The sequence below is a fragment of the Somniosus microcephalus genome, chromosome 23 (assembly GCF_052327205.1).
Source record: "Somniosus microcephalus isolate GS21.2 chromosome 23, FLI_Smic_1.0, whole genome shotgun sequence".
NCBI lineage: Eukaryota > Metazoa > Chordata > Chondrichthyes > Squaliformes > Somniosidae > Somniosus > Somniosus microcephalus.
Genome location: NC_141009.1, coordinates 26,222,139 through 26,243,169, shown reverse-complemented (window position 1 = coordinate 26,243,169; position 21,031 = coordinate 26,222,139). Strand labels below are relative to the sequence as shown.

The window sequence follows — 21,031 nt, the reverse complement described above, 5'->3', positions numbered from 1 at the left end:
TCAGTTGCCTTCTGGTACCTCACTGAAGTAGGTTTTGTTCATGTGCAACCCTTGATAGTGTGTGCTGGCGAGCTATTTATCTGTGGAAGACATCACAGCTGAGCTCGATCCTGTCCTGATCTGCCACTCACACACTTCCAGCGGGGATCTTTGGAAATCAGGAGCAGAAACCCTGAATTACTTTCTCGTCCCTATCCCAGGAAAGCTGCACACAACTGTAATCCTCAGCAAATAATGGGGATCAAACCTGGTCTGTACGGCTCAAAGACAGTGACTACTTCGGAACCATCCAGGGAGCCTCGGAGTAAAGTATGTCTACACAGTTGGCCATGAGTAGGGAGATTCACAATTGAAGTTTTCTAACTTTTACAGCTGGGCAACTGTATTTAATAAATATTTGCGATAGACGAGGGCTAGAGTAAAATTAGAACAAGGGGATCTATTCCATCCACAAATATTCATCCAGTTGGCCAATAGCAAGTGGGATTACATAGAAACATAGAAGATAGAAGCAGGAGTCGGCCATTCGGCCCCTCGAGCCTGTTCCGCCATTTAATGAGATCATGGCTGATCATTCAAATTCAGTACCCTGTCCCTGCTTTCTCCCCATATCCCTTGATTCCTTTAGCCTTAAGAAATATATCTAACTCCTTCTTGAATATATTTAATAAATGGATAAACCTCTGTTTTAATGAGCAGCTTTGAGATTTAATAAGGGTTAATCGTGTTGGTGGAGAAATCCTGTGTTCCTTTACACTCTCGACTCCTCCTTTCAGATAGACTGGCCTGTGAACACCCATTAGGTGTATGGAGAATGTTCGAATGCATCCGCAATAACAATTTTATACCATTGAGTTTTCTAGTTAGGAAGTACTAACAGGAACATCTGACAAGACATCTTCAACTGAACATTTCTTGGAGAAGGACCTGACTTCCTGCTCCTTGCATTCCTTACTGGCAAAATAACTTTAAAAAAAATCCCAATCACCAATATGCCAACTAATTCAAACAGTTAGGGAAATGATAGCTTTGATCTCTTCAAATAACTGGATAAACCTCTGTTTTAATGAGCAGCTTTGAGATTATCCGCCATAGTTTGTACAGAACACCAAACCGCAATTGAAAATCTTAAAATAAAAATTAGAGAAAAGGAACTCCAGTTATTTCAAGAAAATACTGGAAACAAAGCAAGTCATTTAATATCTGTGATGGGGAACAAACAAGTTAAAGCTTTGGGTACAGACCTTTCTTCCGTTTGAAAGGTTTGCGCCCAAAACTTCAACTTATCAGATCTCTCCACAGGGTGCGGACTGGGCTGCTGCATTTCCAGCACTTTCTGTTTTTGTTCCCAGACATTTCATTTCGTTTTTCCTGAACCAGAGATAACTCGGCCTCTTCCAACATAGAGGAGCCACAGCACAATAATGGTCCTTTAATTGATCAAGACCTACTTAGATCATTTCCTCATAGTGGGCCACTTCAGCAATGTCCTTAAAGGAACAGGTCAGGCTAGCAGCAAAACATTACAACCATGTTGCAGATCAGAACATGGTCACTCATTCCAAGGATCCCCTTGGAATGAGTGACCATAACATGGTTGAATTCCATATTCAATTAGAGGGCGAGAAGGTTGGATCTCAAACAAGCTTGCTAAGCTTGAATAAAGGAGACTATGAAGGTATGAGAGCGGAATTGAGTAGAGTGGATTGGGAAAATAGATTAAAGGGTAAGATGATACATGATCAGTGGTGTACATTTAAGGAGTTATTTTACAACTTCCAAAAAAAATATATTCCACTGAGAAGAAAAGGGTGTAAAAGAAAAGACAGCCATCCGTGGCTAAGTAAAGAAATTAAGGATAGTATTCGACTAAAAACAAGGGCATATAAGGTAGCCAAATCTAGTGGGAGGATAGAGGATTGGGAAAACTTTAAAAGACAGCAAAAAATAACAAAAAGATTAAGAAAGGGAAGATAGATTATGAAAGTAAATTAGCAAAAAATATAAAAACAGATAGTAAGAGTTTTTATAGTTATATAAAAAGAAAAAGGGTGGCTAAAGTAAATGTTGGTCCCTTAGAGGATGAGACCGGGAAATTAATGGTGGGAAATATGGAGATGGCAAAAACACAATGAATATTTTGTATCAGTCTTTACAGTAGAGGACACTAAGAATATCCCAACACTGGACAAACAGGGGGCTATAGTGGGGGGAGGAGCTAAACACGATCAAAATCACTAAGGAAGTGGTACTCGGTAAAATAATGGGACTCAAGGCGGATAAATCACCTGGATCTGATGGCTTACATCCTAGGTTCTTGAGGGAAGTGGCGGTAGGGATTGTGGATGCATTGGTAATAATTTTCCAAAACTCCCTGGACTCGGCAAAGGTCCCGGCAGACTGGAAAACTGCTAATGTAACACCCTTATTTAAAAAGGGCAGTAGACAGAAGGCTGGAAACTATAGGCCGGTTAGCCTAACATCTGTGGTAGGTAAAATTTTGGAGTCCATTATTAAGGAGACAGTAACAGGACATTTGGATAATCATAATTTAATAGGACAAAGTCAGCATGGTTTTATGAAGGTGAAGTCATGTTTGACAAATTTGCTGGAGTTCTTTGAGGAAGTAACATATAGGGTGGATAAAGGGGAACCAGTGGACATAGTGTATTTAGACTTCCAAAAGGCATTTGACAAGGTGCCACACAAAAGATTATTGCTTAAGATAAAAAATCACGGGATTGGGGGTAATATTCTGGCATGGATAGAGGATTGGCTATCTAATAGAAGGCAGAGAGTTGGGATAAATGGTTCATTCTCAGACTGGCAATCAGTAACCAGTGGTGTTCCGCAGGGATCAGTGCTGGGTCCCCAACTCTTTACAATCTATATTAACGATTTGGAGGAGGGGACCGAGTGTAACATATCAAAGTTTGCAGATGATACTAAGATGGGAGGGAAAGTAGTGAGTGAGGAGGACATAAAAAACCTGCAAGGGGACATCGACAGGCTAAGTAAGTGGGCAGAGATTTGGCAGATGGAATACACTGGAAAGTGTGAGGTTATGCACTTTGGCAGGAAAAATCATAGAGCAAGTTATTATCTTAATGGCAAGAAACTGGAAAGTACTGAAGTACAAAGGGATCTGGGGGTCCTGGTGCACGAAACTCAAAAGGTTAGTATGCAGGTGCAGCAAGTGATTAAGAAGGCCAATGGAATGTTGGCTTTCATTGCTAGGGGGATAGAATATAAAAATAGGGAGGTATTGCTTCAGTTGTACAAGGTATTGGTGAGACCGCATCTGGAATACGGCATACAGTTTTGGTGTCCATACTTAAGAAAAGACATACTTGCTCTCGAGTCAGTACAAAGAAGGTTCACTCAGTTAATCCCGGGGATGAGGGGATGGACATATGAGGAGAGGTTGAGTAGATTGGGACTCTACTCATTGGAGTTCAGAAGAATGAGAGGCGATCTTATTGAAACATGTAAGATTGTGAAGGGGTTGGATCGGGTGGATGCGGGGAGGATGTTCCCGACGATGGGTGAAACTAGAACTAGGGGGCATAGTCTTAGAATAAGGGGCTGCTCTTTCAAAACTGAGATGAGGAGGAACTACTTCACTCAGAGGGTGGTAGGTCCATGGAATATGCTGCCCCAAAAAGCTGTAGAAGCTACATCATTACATAAATTTAAAACAGAATTAGACAGTTTCCTAGAAGTAAAGGGAATTAAGGGTTACGGGGAGCGGGCAGGAATTTGGACATGAGTCTAGGTTCGGATCGGACATGGCCCTGTGGGTAGCAGAGCGGGCCCAGGGGCCGTGTAGCCTGATCCTGCTCCTATTTCGTGTGTCTAATTCTGTTAGATTCAGGAGATGGTTCTGTGATAGTAGATTGGCGGTTAGGATCAGATCAGCCATGATCTTATTGAATGGCGGAGCAGGCTCGAGGGGCCGAATGGCCTACTCCTGGCTCCTATTTCTTATGTTCTTAAGCAATACCATGTAAAATTAACTAGTGTTATATAGGTTGTGAATCATGCGGATGATAAAAAAATTCCAAAAAGCCACAACTGTGATTTGTAACTTCTGTGTTTGTGCCACTACCTCAAGAAAATATACTTCATCTGGTTTAATTCCTAACACAAATTAGAATTTGTTTCCTTGTTTAACAATCATCACTCACCTGTGATCCAGTCTTGTTTAATTGTGAAGCCAAATTAATAGGTTCCCGTTCTAGAGCCTGCAGCATTCTGAACATGTCTATAGTTAATTCACTGAACTTAACCTAAAGTTAAAAAAAGAATCAAATGCATCTACAAAAATCACAAAAACTGACAACTCTACATTAGCAGCATACATGTCTAATAATATAGAAAATCTCTCAACTTTAAACAAGAGCAGAAGTTAAATTTTATCTTGGCACAGAAACAGGGAATATCACATCTGTGCTCACAGTTTTTCAGTAGAATTAAGTACATGTAACAGTCCCTTTCAAACTGCTACTACATTTTAGATTAAATAGTTGTTTAAGAACAAGTCTGGTCAACTCCACATAAAGAAATAAACCAAAGCATTTCATGTTTCCAATAGCCCATTAAGTAATACAGGCTAATAGGGGCAATTAACACAGACACACACTCACTGACTATACCCCAATTAGATCCCTAATGCTACCTTTAGTTGCGAGGTTCTTCATTCAGTTGGAAGGGTGTTATAGTCTGATCCACTGACATTTCCTGATTTGTGAACAGGAAGTGTAGCTCTGCAGAGCAAGGTTGGTCCTGCAGGGTTTTCCCTCTTTTTTCCCCCCCCCCACACCCTAACGGGGGAGAAAACAAGCACAGGAGATTGCTCGACTGCCATGTGCCACACAGTGCTCTCTACAACCAAAATAGGGAAACAGGCTGGTATTTGAGGTTGTCGTTATTGATAAAATGAACCTCAGGGTAGAGTCTAATGCTTAAACATGCACTACCAGGCTGTTGTGTAAATGTAAAAACTGAAAGGAGGGCAAGGTAATGTATGTGTTTTAGCAGTAGAAAGATAGCAAATGGCATACCTGACTGCTGCAGTTTCCAATGATTAGCGCATCTGCTAATGCCAGCTGGCCTGCTACCATCCCTTGTTCCAGTGGTGGGACAACTCCCTCCGCTAGGCGATTTGAGGTTACCACAATGCTGTTGTCATCACTCAACACAATCGCAGGATCTGCCTATCAATAGGTCAAACAACATTTGAACCTGTACGTTCCATCAATTTAGACTAGTTAACATGACTCTCCTGTGAAATGGATCAAAATTATCCCTCTTCAAGGTTTAACCTTTACCGATCACTTCTCAGTTATTAATAAAATACAAGTTAAGATACCCAACTGTTTTACAACAGAATTAAACAATTCAATTTAAGTACTTACTCAAAAAATCAGTCACAATATAAATGAAAAAAGTGCCCACCACTGTAAAAATCATACCCAGGACAAAAGGTCATCTGTACGGGTGTATCAATATCCATCACATTTGTCTGTTGCAAAACACATGTGAAGGTGCAACACAAAAAATAAAGATGGAGAAGAAACAAGGCAAAATGTATGTCGACACAGATTTGATTTTAATAAACATTATCCACAAGCCCTGCCATGGCTCAGTTGGAAAATCCACTGTCCAATGTGGGACTAAACCATACAGATGAAGAAAAACACTGGTTTAAATTCTGGCCTGTGCTGATTTAGTTAATCATACTGCTGCCCTAGCTGAGAGCACTGCAACTGGCACTAGGAACTCTGAGTTAGAGAGAGAAAGGATTGGCAGGGGAAGGGGGGGGGGGGCAGGGGGAAATCGGTGTTTCGACCCCCAAAATGCTTTATAGCAGACTTTACTGGAAAGCTAGGGTATGTGAATGTCTAGCAAGGACAAGACTGAGCTACGCTGTGATACCTACCAAAACCGAGCAGCTTGCCAATGCTCACTTGTAAATTTAGGTGATGAACCAGGGGACACTGTGCCTGTCGATCTATACCCAAGCAGGACTTGGCACTTTTGAGAGAGATGGGGAGAAAAGTTTTCCACCTTTCTGATCATTTTCCTCACCCCCTCAAATTTTATATGGCCACCAAAGGTGTTTGGTTTGATAAGGATCAAACTGTTGAGAGGACAGAAACACAGGTGCAAAATTCAGCTGTGGAGCCTAAAGGGCACTCATACCGATGAGAGTCCAACTTTTAGTCTAGTTAGAATAAACTAAACTTTACAGTATAAAAAATCAAAACATTTTTAATACTTTGCTCAAAACCCCTGCCAAATTTTCTGTACCAGGTGAGCTACTGCAGCAGAAAGATTGTGGGAAGAGAATAATATTCTTAAAAATGGGAGAGACTGACCCTTTCAATAACTTTGGTCTTAATTTGTCTCAAACACTACCTTATAATAGGCAGGTACTCGATAACTTGACTTTATATTATTAAAGCTGAGAGAAACTCCCAATGTAATACAGCTATTACAAAGTGATCGACAGATAAAAGCTGGTTATAGCATTTTGTGCAGCTCAGGGGCAAACACTTAGCATCAAAAGGGCTTAAGCTCAGCTTCCACTAAACCAGTCAATATAGGTAATTGAATGGTTAGATGGTAACTGAGTGTAAATCCTCATGTCAAGCCGGTGAGAACCAATAGCAAAAAAAGGATATTTAATGTGATCCTCATGGATTAAATACTAACACAAAGGTAAAATAATGCAGATGCTGGAAATCTGAGATATAAACAGAAAATGCTGGAAATAATCAGCCAGTCAGGTAGCATTTGTGGAGAGAGAAACAACTTTGCTGTTTCAGGCCTGTAAATGTTACAGACGTAACAGGTTTTAAACAAGTACAGAGCCAGGGAAAGTTGTCGGGGGGGGGGGGGGGGGGGGCGGTAGGGAAGGAAAGAACAAAAGGGAAGGTCTGTGATAGGGCAGAAGGCAGGAGTGATTAATGAACAGCAGAATCATTACCAGCACCTGCTGTCTGAATAAATGGGAGCAGTGGTTATGATGTGAAATTGTTGAACTTGATGTTGAGTCCGGAAGGCTGTAAAGTGCCTAATCGAAAGATGAGGTGCTGTTCCCCGAGCTTCACTGGAAAATGTAGGAGACCAACGACAGAGCGGTCAGAGTGGAGTGGACTGGAGAATTAAAATGGTAAACGACCGGAAGCTCAGGGTCACACTTGCGGACTGAACAGAGGTGTTCAGCAAAGCGATCACCCATTCTGCATTTGGTTTCACCAATGTAGAGGAAACTGCATTGTGAGCAGAGAATACAGTATACTAAATTGAAAATACTTGCTTAAAACCTGTTACATCTGTAACTTTTTCCAGTTCTGAGGAAATGTCCCTGTCCTGAAACGTTAACTCTGTTTCTCTCTCCACAGATGCTGCCTGGCCTGCCGAGTGTTTCCAGCATTTTCATCACAGGGAAGGAAACTTGGAAACATATACACATATATGTAAAAGTTAGAGAGAGAAATCGCTTCAGGCGACACTCGTGCACTTCCCATATCATGAGCCGCAGTGCCCCTCACTCATACAGAAAAATGTTAGCTAGACAATATTCAAAATTAGAATTTCAAGCTAGCATCTGTGATGCAGTTTCATAACACACCCACCCACATCAACACTGTAAAGTTCTTTTTAAACTGTCACCAATTCCCCAGTTTTTCTCCCCCACGCTTTGATTTTTCACCAATTTTGGCCATTATGGAAAAGGTCCTCTCCTCTTAATTTGAAGTCAGTCAATTAAAATTAGTGGATTTGAACTTTGAAACAAATATTTGCCATTTTAATTTGGCTAGCTAATTCTAATTACTGGTTAATCCGAGTTCTTTGTGCAAAAATGATTCTAATTATCAGAAGGAGACTGCAATCTCTGACCTGAGTGAACGGCATTGCCAAGATCAAGCAAGCCAAGAATAAAAGATTGGATTAATTGGATTTAGCAATAATTCCACTACTTGCAAAGGAATTTTCCACTCTTTCTGCTATTCTCCCATTTTTACTAGGATTGAATTTTAAATTATCAGCAAGGGATTTCTTACTAAAAAAGCTACCAGTTGGACAGAAGAATACATGGTGCACATTTGATAAGAGTGGCAGTCATTTTTAAATGCCACACTCAAGCTTGTGGAGAACATATACAGCAATAAAGCATTGTATAAATACAAGGTAGGTATTCAGGGCAGATTGTAGAACTACTGTACTGAACAGTGCAAGAACCGAAAGGGGAATACTGCACAATGAAGGTGGTACTTCCACCACTTCCAAAATATTTTACTATAAAATATTCAAGATTACTATAAAATGATTATTTCTTGATTCTAATTCCATCATTCCCTCTGTAAAAAGTTTGATAGGCAAACTGGGTGAAATATTAAGATGGCTCCACTGGAATCTTGTATCTTTGTACTTAAGGTATGCAGTAGTCAATGGATCTATTACTATCTGACATCGCACACTTCAGGGAACAGATAAAACAGCTCTAATCAAAACTATTTTTAGTACATAACCAATTTCTAGTCAATTACCTTCACATTCATTCAAAACTTAATGGATTTGGAATGAGCTTGTCCAGAAATAACTTTCCATATATAATTCTAATTAAGGCTGGAAATTAATATATGCTGACTTAATGAGGCAACATTTTTGTACACTCTATTTTACATGCACCATTTGGTCTCCACCTACCATCACTTAACTAACACATTTCCTTCATAAACAAGTCGGAGCAACAATTAACAATATTACTTGATAGCCAGCCAAGTGGGTTTCTACTATTGGAGCAATTCAGTCTATTTCTTTCTTCCTCGCCCTTTAGATTGGCAATCCATCCAACAGCCTGACGAAGAACTGGTAAAACTATCTAATTTCAACAAATGAGTTTGATCGATACCAACACTCTACCATTAGTGTCATACCACACATTAAGAACTGACTTCAGCGGTTAGCAAATAGCATGAGCTGCATTAAGTTCTTCATCACTGCATAACCATCAACATTAACAGAAAAAAATAATTTGAAAAGTTAGCCGATTAACTAGTATATTCTGGCAGAACCACTGAATGACTCTGGCTAACTGTACATAATTCTCTTTAACAATGTTCTAACACCAGCCTAAGCCTGTACCAGTGTGTTAGGCATTACTGTGTTTTGTATATAGCGTTTGCATGTATGGGGCGTGGCCTCTTTAAGAGCGTGGGAAAACGCGATGACGTCACGTCGCAAACCACGTGACTGCCCAGGCAGTCCTTGTGGCATCTCCGTTGAGTAAAGACCTGTTTCATTGTTCTCCTGTGTCGATCTCAGTTATTCGTAGGAATTCGTCAATTCCTACAATATAATACTTAGAAATGACAGCAATTGAATAACTGATTTTTCCCAATAACTTCAGATTACAGGAAACTTTTTTTTATCTGGCACGGACGGGACCGACGTGGTGCCGGTTCATCAAAAATTCCGGATAACCGAAAGCTATAGTAAGAGATACGTAGCTGAGAGCTCCGTATAAAGCAACAAACCCTGTTGCTCAGCTTCAGAACAATGGCCACAAGTTGCAATTGTCTCTGTAGCTTAGCAACAGCTGCAGCCACACCCTTGCACAGCAACAAATGGAGGAAGGCAAGTAATAAAAGTTACCTGAACCTACTCCTGAATTTTGCCGGTTAACCGAGATTTCCGGTTATTTAGGTGCCGGTAAATCGCAAGTTTCCTGTACTATTAAACTGACCTCAACAAATGCTGCCACCTCTTGTAGCACAAGATTCCATTCTAGCTGGTCTTCAGTGTTGAACCGATGTGTATAATCTTCAATTTCATCTGACAGTTCCTATTAAAAATTAGAAATTACTTTAGTGTGTACTATAGAATTATAATAACTAGATTACCATTTTCAAAATGACATATGTAAACTTAGATGCAGGATTGAAACCTCTGCTATGTTGCAGTTAGTTCAACTAAAACACACCAGAGTAAATTAAAACTGAAATGCATCATCTTCTATGGAGCCAAGTAGACCGCTTGTGTTGTATTGAGCTGTATAGATCCAGTACCATAAATGTGATCCCTGCTATATGCTGACCTCTGCCAGGACAGAATTGGAGGTCAGTATCCCAGAGTTAGGGAAAAGGGGAAAAAAAATCAGTCAAACACACTTGCTGGAAACTGCATGTCCACAGACAAAATTCAGGTCGGGCTTGAAGTCCTCCATATTGGTGCACATTGATTGCCTAGGCTCAATGAAAAATTGCCACTGCTAAGGCTGCTAGTGCTGATATACTCATACCCCACAGATCAGTGCTTTCAGGAGAGAAGGGAAGAAATGAGGATGGGATGGGAAAAAAGTTGCAATACAATACGTAAAGAAGTTCTAACATCTAGCACCATCAGTTTCATGTACCTTGTTCTTACAAGTAGTAGGCAATAATTAATTAAAATTGTAAAAAGTGCACAACTTGTAAAATGGAGAACGGTTAATTGGGAAAATACAATACCTTCAAGGACAAACTGAAAGAGATACAGATCACTGGCAACTCTCTGGTATCTCGCTCATGTGGCCACTTTTCATACATGAGCCTGGACAGTAAGTATCTATCACCATGGAGGGCTGAATTTTGTTCATGAACATTCCATTAAGTAACAGAAAGTTAATGGCCCAGAAATTCAGTTCGCAGCCCTCCTGCGGGCGGAGGGCTGCGATTTGGAAAAATCTCCGCTTGGACAGGAGGGCTCCCAGGAGGCGCAGAATTCCGTTGCTGTGCCTCTTCAAACTACCGACGTATCCCAGGGGCGCATGTAGTTCGCAGCGTCCCTGGGATCACGTGGGCCATGAGGAGCCAATCAGAGCAGGGAATCTCCATTCATAGATTTGACAGGAAGACCTGTCAAATATATGAATAGAGATCACCCCAAAACATAAGTAAAACTTCAAATAAATTAAAACAAAAAAATCACATTTTTAAAAATGACTATAAATTACATAAATTAACTATTTTAAACAAACATTTTAATTTTTGAAAAAAGTAATTAAAGTTTTTAACAGGGCTAAAAATAAACTTACCTTTCTTTAAAGTATTTTAAAATGATAAACCAGTGGAAAAATTTTTTTTTTTTACTTCAACTCTTAGCCTGGTAAAAGTGGGCCTTGCTCCTGCTTTTCCAGGCGCATCTGTTTCCGACTTACCTGGACTGAAGCAACTGTGAAAAAAAGCGAAGTTTCAGCCGCACGCGCTGCCTACCCGGCGCAGGCGTTTGACCTGTCAAGCCCTTTCTTCACAGAGCGGAAGTTCCAGTTTCCAGCGCATGCGCAGTGCATGCCTAAAACCGGCACTTCCGTTGGCCCTACGGGTGAGTACACAGCGCGTACACACCCGTAGGGAACGGAATTTCTGGGCCAATGTCAAGAGCGAAGCCCAAATGATTAAATAGGGTTCAAAAAAACAAATGAAAAAATGGCAGGAAGTAGATTTCTGTGAAATTAGAGCATCTGAAAATTCATCAGATATTGAGTTGAGAATTAATCAAATAACAAAATAAATTATTCAGAAATAGGAGATAATCTGATAAAATTCTTGTATAGTTCCTGGAATAGCTACCATTACTCCTCAAGAAAGGACAGAAGATAAAATTGGCAAAGATAAAACATTATGGCCTAGAAATTCAGTATAGCCACTTTTGGGGCGGTAAAGTTGGGCGGCCGCTAAAGTTTGCGCCCGGCGCAAAGTGGAGGCCACTTCGCCGATATTCAGTAGCTTTGGCCAAGGAGTTTGCTTGAGCGCTAAAACTGGCGATGCACGGCTATCTTTAGGCGCTAAGCCGGCGGTGCAGAGTGATACCGCCGAGGCCGGGCGCAGCGCAGGTGCGGTCATTTCTTGATTGACAGCAGACACCCTGGTGCCGGCCAGCTCTTAAAGGGGGAAGGGTCGAGTTCGTCTGCTGCCATGCCCTGGATACTGCAGCCCTCCAGCTAGGCCTAAACACTGCTGCTGGAGAGAAATAGCACCAGGAAGGATGCAGAGGGCCCGTGAGCGAGCGCAGCACTTCTCTGCCCATGATTTAAAGGTGCTGGTTAGGGCTTTGGAGAGGAGACGCCATATCTTGTTCCCGGACAGTGGCAAGAAGCCTGCCACCAGGGTGTACAGGAAAGCCTGGAGGGATGTCGCCCAGAGGGTCACAGCCACCTGCGATGTCCCCAGGACTGGTGTCCAATGCCGGAAAAAGTTTAACGACCTCACTCGGATTGTCAGGGTGAGTACCCTTTCCAGTGTCCTCCTCATCCTTGCATGTGCACCTCACATTATGGGCAAAGGGACCTCAAAACCCTAATGGCCAGCCCTCATCCAGCAGCTATGGCACTGGCATGAACATCAATTGCACTTTCTGCACTTTACACACTGGCCAAGCTATTCGACCATGGGAGGCAGTGCATACAGCAACAGGGCACCACACTGGCCAAGCTATTCGACCATGGGAGGCAGTGCATACAGCAACAGGGCACCACACTGGCCAAGCTATTCGACCATGGGAGGCAGTGCATACAGCAACAGGGCACCACACTGGCCAAGCTATTCGACCATGGGAGGCAGTGCATACAGCAACAGGGCACCACACTGGCCAAGCTATTCGACCATGGGAGGCAGTGCATACAACAACAGGGCACCACACTGGCCAAGCTATTCGACCATGGGAGGCAGTGCACACAACAGGGCACCACACTGTACTTAGAGGCCGTCCTTTCTCTTGCTGGCCAAGCTGGCCCAGAATCTGAGGAGCCGGACTGACACCGGGGGAGGCCGTCCCTAGTTCCAGCAGCTCAGTGACCTGGAGGAGCGCGTGGGTCGACTCATGGGTGGCCGGCTGATTGGCCCCGTTGCATGTGGAGATGCCGACCCTGTGCTGGGCCCCAATGGTAAGGACATCACCTTTTGGACCTCTCTCGTTCCCCTTGCGCTTCAGATCTACATCCTTTGCCACTGTCCGACCAATGCGCTGAATGCCACCACTCATGCCTCCCTCGCTGACGCCCTGTCCTCACTCTAAAGCTACTCTTGTGCCTTCCTGCTTTCAGCTGGTGAGGAGGAGGTCCCTGAAGCTGCCAGTGACAGTCCCTCGGAAGAGGAGGACGAGGAGGAGCAAGAGGAAGGCGGCCCATCGGGGGAACCCTCATCCGCGCCAGGGGATGGCAATGGAGGGGACACGTCTTCCCTGGAGGAGAGCCAGGGGGAAGTGTCGGAGGGGAGTGTAGTTGCTGGGCCCAGTGGCGTCCAGCCACGCGGGAAGGGTCGGGCAGCTCGGCGGCCTTCTCTCCAGAGGGAGAGTCCGGCCTCCAGTCCGGAGACGGTCCTCGCCCAGAAGGTGCGCCTCCTCGATCAAATGTCCGCGGACTCGGATCGCCGGCACACCGAGTTCATGGGGGTTGTGGCACGGTTGCCTGAGGCCATCGAGTCCCTGGCTCATAGTGTGTCCGATTTCGGGGCCTCACAGGCCAGGGGTTTCGAGCAACTCGGGGCAGCACAGGCCAGGGGTTTCGAGCAATTCGGGGCAGCACAGGACGCGAGTCGGGCCGAATTCAGGGCAGCACAGGACGCGAGTCGGGACGACTTCAGGGCAGCACAGGCAGCGAGTGGCCAGTTGATCAGTGGTGCCGTGCAGTCACTGGCTGGTCTGATGCGGGCACAGACCAGGGCAGTACGGGCACTCACTGCTGCCACACTCGCTGTGTCAGCCAGGCATCGCCAGGGCACCCGCCGCGCTGCAGCAGCACAGCGGTCTGGCCTTCAGCAGATTGCTGCGCATGCTGCAGTGCCAGTCCGGCCGAGTGCCAGTGTCTCAGGCGAGCAGCGAGCGCCTGGCATCAGCCAGCTTGCCCCCATTGCTGCAGCCGCCACTGCCACTCCCCCAGTGAAGCTGCCACGAGCTGCTGGAGAGACTGATGCTGCCCAGCCACAGCTGCAGCAGTCAGCAGCCGGCCCCTCGAGGGCCAGAGCTCGTCTAGGCCGACCCCCAAGGGCATCTGCCGTCACGCCATGTGCCCCTCAGGAGCCGTCCCCCAGCCTTGCAGCACCCACAGGGCCCAGGTTGAGGCGGAGCAGCAGGTCGGCCAGGGGCCGGAAAAGGCTGGACAAGGACTCACCCTCTCGGCACACAAAGTAGAGGGTGTTGCCAAATGTTTTTTTATATGGGGGTGGTTGTGTTGTCTATGGGGGTGGTTGTTTTGGTAAGGCCGAGGATGAAGGCCATTTGGATGGAAAAGTTTTGTTATTCCTCCCCAGGTTGTGGGAGTGAGTCATGTGTTTGACTGTTTTTTGGGGGTGTTGTCTGATTTTGGGTTTCATGTGGGAAGGGCCCTGAGTTTGTTCAATAAAGCTTTTTCTTCATTCAGCTTGTCCATGTTTGATGTTTGAAGTGGTTGTTGCGTTAACCGGCTGAGGGCTTGCGGAGCGGCTGCATTCATGTCCCTTCATTGCCACAAGCCATTCCCTGACAGGGGGCCTAGAAGTGTCGTTCAATAAGCCGCCGACGGACGGCCCTTGGACCTTGTGGCTCCCTCCTGGGCTGGCACTCCTCCTCCTCCTGGTCCTCCTGCTCCTCCTCCTGAGGTGGTGGTCCAACGTGAGGTGGCAGTGCCTGAGTCCTGCGGATAGCCAGGTTGTGCAGCATGCAGCAAACGACGACGAACTGGGAGACTCTATCCGGCGAATACTGCAGAGATCCGCCGGAGCGATCCAGGCAGCGGAACCGTTGCTTGAGGACGCCAATCGTTTGCTCTATGATGTTCCTTGTGGCTTGATGGCTTTCGTTGTATGCCTCCTCAGCAGGGGTCCTGGGCGCGTGGAGCGGGGTCATGAGCCATGTACACAAAGGATAGCCTTTGTCCCCGATAAGCCATCCTCTTGGGGGAGGCTGTGCCTGGAACATGTCAGCCACAGTAGTCTGGCGCAGGATAAATGCATCGTGGCTGCTGCCTGGAAAGCGAGCATTGACAGCTAGGATGCGCTACCTGTTGTCACACACCAGCTGTACATTGAGGGAATGGTAGCCCTTCCGGTTGCGGTAATCCTCGGCATTGTCGATAGGTGCCCGCAAAGCCACATGCGTGCAGTCAATGGCGCCCTGCACCATGGGGAAGTCCGCGATCCTCGCAAATCCGACTGCACGCTGCTCCTGCCTCTCCAGGGTCATGGGGAAGGAGATGAATTGGTGTCTCCTTGTGAAAAGGGCATCGGTGACCTGCCGGATGCAGCGATGCACGGCGAACTGGGATATGTTAGCTATGTCCCCAGCAGCGGCTTGGAAGGAGCCGCTTGCATAAAAGTTCAGAGCCACCATGACCTTCACTTCCACCGACACAGACGTTCTGCACATCAGCTGTGGACGCAGATCTCTGTGAAGCAGCTGGCAGATCTCTGCAACCACCTCCCTTCTGAAGCGCAGCCTCTTAACACACTGCGCGGCAGTCATGGTGAGATAGGACACCTGCTGGCGGTATTCCCTGAGTGGGTAAGGCCTACGTTGCCGACGCCTGATGCCCCCTCTGCGTCTAGGCATGGCTGCCCCTCTCACACAGCGTCTGCGAGCCCTTCGCACATAATGCTGGAACTGAGGGTTGGCACCCCATGCAGCCCCCATAATATACTGGCAAACAATGAAATCAGAATGAGGCAAATTGCCAAGCTCTGGCCAGAAGCCAAAAATACCTCTCCTATGTTGGACCAAATCAGTAAGGTCTGTTCCTTGGTCTCTGTCCAGAAATCCGTTGCACAAAAGTCATTGCAGCAAAATGGCTGGCCTTTATAGTTCAGTGTAAGTGCCCTTTAATTAGCGCTCCCCGAGGCCCGCAGGGCCTCTGCTGCGTTCCACTTCACAGTTCTTAGCACCGCCACGCCCACATTGGGCGGGCGCGACTGAAGTTCCGGTTTGGGGCGCACAAAGGGCGTTGCACGACGAAATGACGTCATAAGCTGCGCGCGCAGCTGAGCGCGCGCAAACACATTGCGCCGGCGCTAAATGTCTACTGAAGTTGGGCGTAGGCGCAGATTGCGCTGCGCCCGGCCGCTAAGTGCCTAGCGCTCGAAGTCTACTCCTCTTAAGGCGCTAACGGCTGGCGCACGCAACTGAATTTCTAGGCCTATTTTCCTTATTTTGAAGTACACATAACTTCATTCCTTACCTCAATCACCTACCAATCTATTCCTATTCCCTATTTTGTTAGTAGGTCAGCTGGAATAGCACATGCAATAGTAAACATCTCACTGTGCCACCCTCTCCCTCTCCTTGGCAAGCAGCATCAGACAGTAACATGCAGCTACACTGTACTTAGCCCAAGCATGTGCAAAGTGGCAACTGTAGTGGTGTAATAAACATGTTGTTCTGCTGGAATTTTTCTCATATTTGACAGGCTGGTGATAGTAGAATATTAGCAATTCTACCAAGAACAATGCCAAATTCACAAAGAGAAAGACTTTAAAGATTAGGTCTGCTTTAAAATTCAACAACTACTACAACTATTTTAGAATAAAACACATTCTAAGGCATTTACAGCAGGTATGAGGAGGAAAAGAAACAGCATTTTTTTAAGTGACAGATACATATCTATGACTCTATATGCTAAACCATGGAGGGAGAGAGTTGGGAGAACTGAAGAAAACTTAGTCAACTAAAGGTGGTGATTTTGGAGAAGATTTTAAAAAGTGCTGGGAATACAAAGCTGGAGGGAATTGAAGAGAGGGGTGGTGCAAGGTCATAAAGGGACTTAAAGATGAGGACAAGGATTTTAAATTCAGTGCGTTGGGAAGAGGGAACCAATGTACATCAACAAGGACAGGGTGATGGGCATGCAGGTCTAGAGGGTGGAATGTCTGTGGCTGAATGTTGGACCCATTGGAGGTTATGAGGCAGCAGGGAAGTGATTGGGGAAAGCAGAGTCTAGAAGTGACAAAAGCATGCATAAGGTTTTCAGCAGGAGTGGGGTTCAGGTAGGGATGGAAGCAGGTAATATGGTAGATGTGGAAATAAGCAGTCTTGACGGTGAATAGTATGGGTTTGAAGCTCAGCTCTGGTCAAATAGGATCCCACGGTTTTGCACATTCCTCTGCAAGGGGTGGGGGAAGGGGGAAAGAGATGGAGTCAATGGCAGCCAGTGGGGGGGGGGGGGGGGGGGCAAGAGATGGAGTCACTGGCAAGCGATTAGAGTTAATGGAAGAAGCCAAAAAATAAATGCTTCAAAACTGTAGATACATCTGTAGAATTTTCTAAAAGTACCAAGAACAGGAAATACAATTCAGAAAAAATACCATACCTTAACTAGATCTCGGACAAGGTCCATTTTGTTAAGCAGCAGACAAACCACGATGTATCGCGCATAATACCGTAGTTTTTTAACCACAAGCTCAGGCCTACAAAAGAGAGCAAAGCAAAGCGATTCAAAGCAAAGAAACATTGAGTGACCAATGCAACCAAGAAATAAGTGAAAAATGTTTATCAAATCAACTTAAAAAATCAACACAAACTGAATTTTCTGCATGTAATTTAGATATATTTTCCTACTTTTGTTACTTTAATTCAAGAGCATTTGATAAAATACTAAAAATTGCTGTCCATAAAGGAAAACAAAAAAAGGTCTTGCAAGGGTACGTCAGCACACAAAAATTTATATTTAGCCATATCCGTAACAGGGTTATGCCTGTACCAGTTTGTATTTGTAGTTATAAGCACACAAAAGTTACTTATGAAAACATATAACAACCATAGGTTATCATACCTATCCTCCTTAGTGACCTGGGAATAATAGGCCCTTTGTCTTATTGCAGAGTAGAAGGAAAATGCTTCATTCAGATAACTGGTCTCAGACGTACGCAAGCTAAAGAATGGGGTGGCAGGGAAACAAAGAAAAGAAAGTAAGATAACACTCTATTGGAAGGGTGGGGGGAAGGGAATAGGTTAAAATTATGCTAAAAAGAAATAAAAGCTACGAGAAACAAAGCCTACAAAACTGCTAGCCACCTTTAAATGCTGTTTTTTTTTTTTAAATCATTGGTTTTTAAGTTTTTTCAGGCCAGGCTCACAACCATTCACACCTCGAAAGGAAACAAATACGGTTAGGGCTGCAGAAAAGTCTCAGTTTCCTCCGTCGATTCTCTTCCTCCTCCCCTCCTTTCTCCATGTTTCTTCTCTCCCCTCCTCTATTTCTCTATTCGTTTTTATTTCTTCTCTCTTTCTCCTTATTTTCCTTACTCATCTGTTCTTGCCACTTCCCTGCATGCTTACTTTTTTTAAAATATTCGATTATGTAATGTGGGCATCGCTGGCAAGGCCAGAATTTATTGCCCATCCCTAATTGCCCTCGAGAAGGTGGTGGTGAGTCACCTTCTTGAACCGCTGCATTCCAGGGGGTGAAGGTACTCCCACAGTGCTGTTAGGGAGGGAGTTCCAGGATTTTGACCCAGCGGCGATGAAGGATCGGCGATATACTTCTAAGTCAAGATGGTGTGTGACTTGGAGGGGAACTTGCGGGTGATGGTGTTCCCATGCGCCTGCTGCCCTTGTCCTTCTAGGTGGAAGAAGTCACGGGTTTGGGAGGTGCTGCCGAAGAAGCCTTGGCGAGTTGCTGCAGTGCATCTTGTAGATGGTACACACTGCAGCCATGGTACCCCAGTGATGGAGGGAGTGAATGTTTAAGGTGATGTATGGGGTGCCAATCAAGCTGTCTGCTTTGTCCTGGATGGTGTCGAGCTTCTTGAGTGCTGTTGGAGCTGCACTCATCCAGGCAAGTGGAGAGTATTCCATCACACTCCTTACTTGTGCCTTGTAGATGGTGGCTTTGGGGAGTCAGGAAATGAGACACTCGCCGCAGAATACCTAGCCTCTGACCTGCTCTTGTTGCCACAGCTGGTCCAGTTTCTGGTCAATGGTGACCCCCAGGATGTTGATGGTGGGGGATTCGGCGATGGTAATGCCGTTGAATCAAGGGGCGGAGGTTAGACTCTCGCTTGTTGGAGATAGTCATTGCCTGGCACTTTTGTGGCGCGAACGTTACCTGCCACTTATCAACCCAAACCTGAACGTCGTCCAGGTCTTGTTGCATGCGGGCATGGACTGCTTCATTATCTGAGGAGTTGTGAATGGCGCTGAACACTGTGCAGTCATCAGCGAACATCCCCATTTCTGACCTTGTGTTGGAGGGAAGGTCATCGATGAAGCAGCTGAAGATGGTTAGGCCTAGGACACTGCCCCGAGGAACTCCTGCAGCGATGTCCTGGGGCTGTGATGATTGAACTTCAACCACCACAACCATCTTCCTTTGTGCTTGGTATGACTCCAGCCAGTGGAGAGTTTCCCCCCCGATTCCTACTGACTTCAGTTTTACTAGGGCTCCTTGATGCCACACTTGGTCAAATGCTGCCTTGATGTCAAGGGCAGTCACCCTCACCTCAGGAATTCAGTTCCTTTGTCCATGTTTGGATCAAGGCTATAATGAGGTCGAGAGCCAAGTGGTCTTGGCGGAACCCATACTGGGCATCAGTGAGCAGGTTTTTGGTGAGTAAGTGCCACTTGATAGCACTGCTGATGACACCTTCCATCACTTTGCTGATGATTGAGAGTAGACTGATGGGCGGTAATTAGCCAGATTGGATTTGTTCTGCTTTTTGTGGACAGGACATACTTGGGCAGCTTTTCACATTGTCGGATAGATGCCAGTGTTGTAGCTGGGCTGGAATAGCTTGGCTAGAGGCGCGGCTAGTTCTGGAGCACAAGACTTCAGTATGATAGCCAGGATGTTGTCGGGGCTTACTTTTTCCTGTACCCCATTCTAGTTAGGAGACTGCAGGAGTGGGGAGCAGGCTGGGGCCACTAATGGAGCACGGGGGAAAAAAGAGGAACTGGTCTGGAGTTTCCCCGCCCCCCCACCCAGTAGTGAAGAGTACACATACAACAAAAGGTTGATCAACCACTTCAAAAATGATGAATAGTGGCCCTGAATATTGGTCTGTAACATATAGATGCACTGAATGCGCAGTGGAATACAGGCTAGTCAGAACCTACGGTGCAGGTATAACCAACACTAGAGATTTTTCCTCATATCTTGGGGAAACATTGTGGCTGTGTACTATCGTTGCAAAATCTGGTTATTAAACTTCTCTTCACTCCTACCTGCTGTTGCTGCTAACTGTGGGCATCAATTCCTGATATCACAAAGATATTGTAAGGTTAGGAATTCCCATTCCACCAGGATCAAATGTCAATAATACTTCTTTTGCATTTCATATTACAAGCAGATAGAAAAATTTCTTTTGACATCATTTCTAGTCGCCATCTTTGTGCAACAAAGTTTGATCCCCAAGCAAAGCGTAGGGTAGGAGCCAGGGCAGAACAGGGCCATTACAACTGAGCTGCAAGAAGTTTAAATGCCTGTTAATTTTCATCCACAAATGCAAGACTGTCTGCAACGCTGACTGTCTGCATAAAACTCAGTCAACTGGCATAAATCAAAGAACAAAAGGGCATGGTGCTGTGTCAGGAAGAATCAGTGCTTTAAATAAATGATTTTTCAAAGTTGTCATGCTAATTAATTTGCTTTTAAACAATCCAAAAATAAAACTTACTAATAATGGTAGTACAGTTGTCCTATTTTTGAGGCAATTTCTCCAATCTGCCACCGCTTCAAGCCATACCTATTGTCCAGAATTTGTCTAGGATGAAAGATGGACAAATAAAATATACCATGAATACTGCATGTACAAACATGCATGAGATATTATATTTATGAACTAAACTTTCAAAATAAACTGTACAGATAACTTTTAACTTGGTACTTGTGTATTCAATGAACACTAGTTTTATGGTGCCAATAAAGTGTAACATGCAATAATTATAAAACTAAAAACTGAGCGTGTTGTAATGCCGAGCAAAATACTACCAATTGTTTAATATATGCAAAATCCATCAGATACTAGAGTAACATATTTGGATGCTTAAAATATGCACAAGTTATAGATTCTTTATTCAA

The 21,031-nt window shown here is 44.8% G+C and overlaps 1 protein-coding gene across 1 annotated transcript in view; it reads right to left on the bottom strand.

Annotated features, from left to right (window-relative positions):
- Window positions 1-21,031, bottom strand: part of scai (suppressor of cancer cell invasion) — a 185,792-nt gene that overhangs the window by 45,713 nt on the left and 119,048 nt on the right. The window contains exons 4-9 of the mRNA XM_085965642.1: window positions 20,628-20,714; window positions 17,786-17,884; window positions 17,324-17,420; window positions 9,758-9,856; window positions 5,064-5,216; window positions 4,188-4,289 (exon numbers count right to left, since the gene is read on the bottom strand). Coding sequence (XP_085821768.1) covers window positions 4,188-4,289; window positions 5,064-5,216; window positions 9,758-9,856; window positions 17,324-17,420; window positions 17,786-17,884; window positions 20,628-20,714 — 637 coding nt within the window. The remainder of the gene's footprint in view (window positions 1-4,187; window positions 4,290-5,063; window positions 5,217-9,757; window positions 9,857-17,323; window positions 17,421-17,785; window positions 17,885-20,627; window positions 20,715-21,031) is intronic.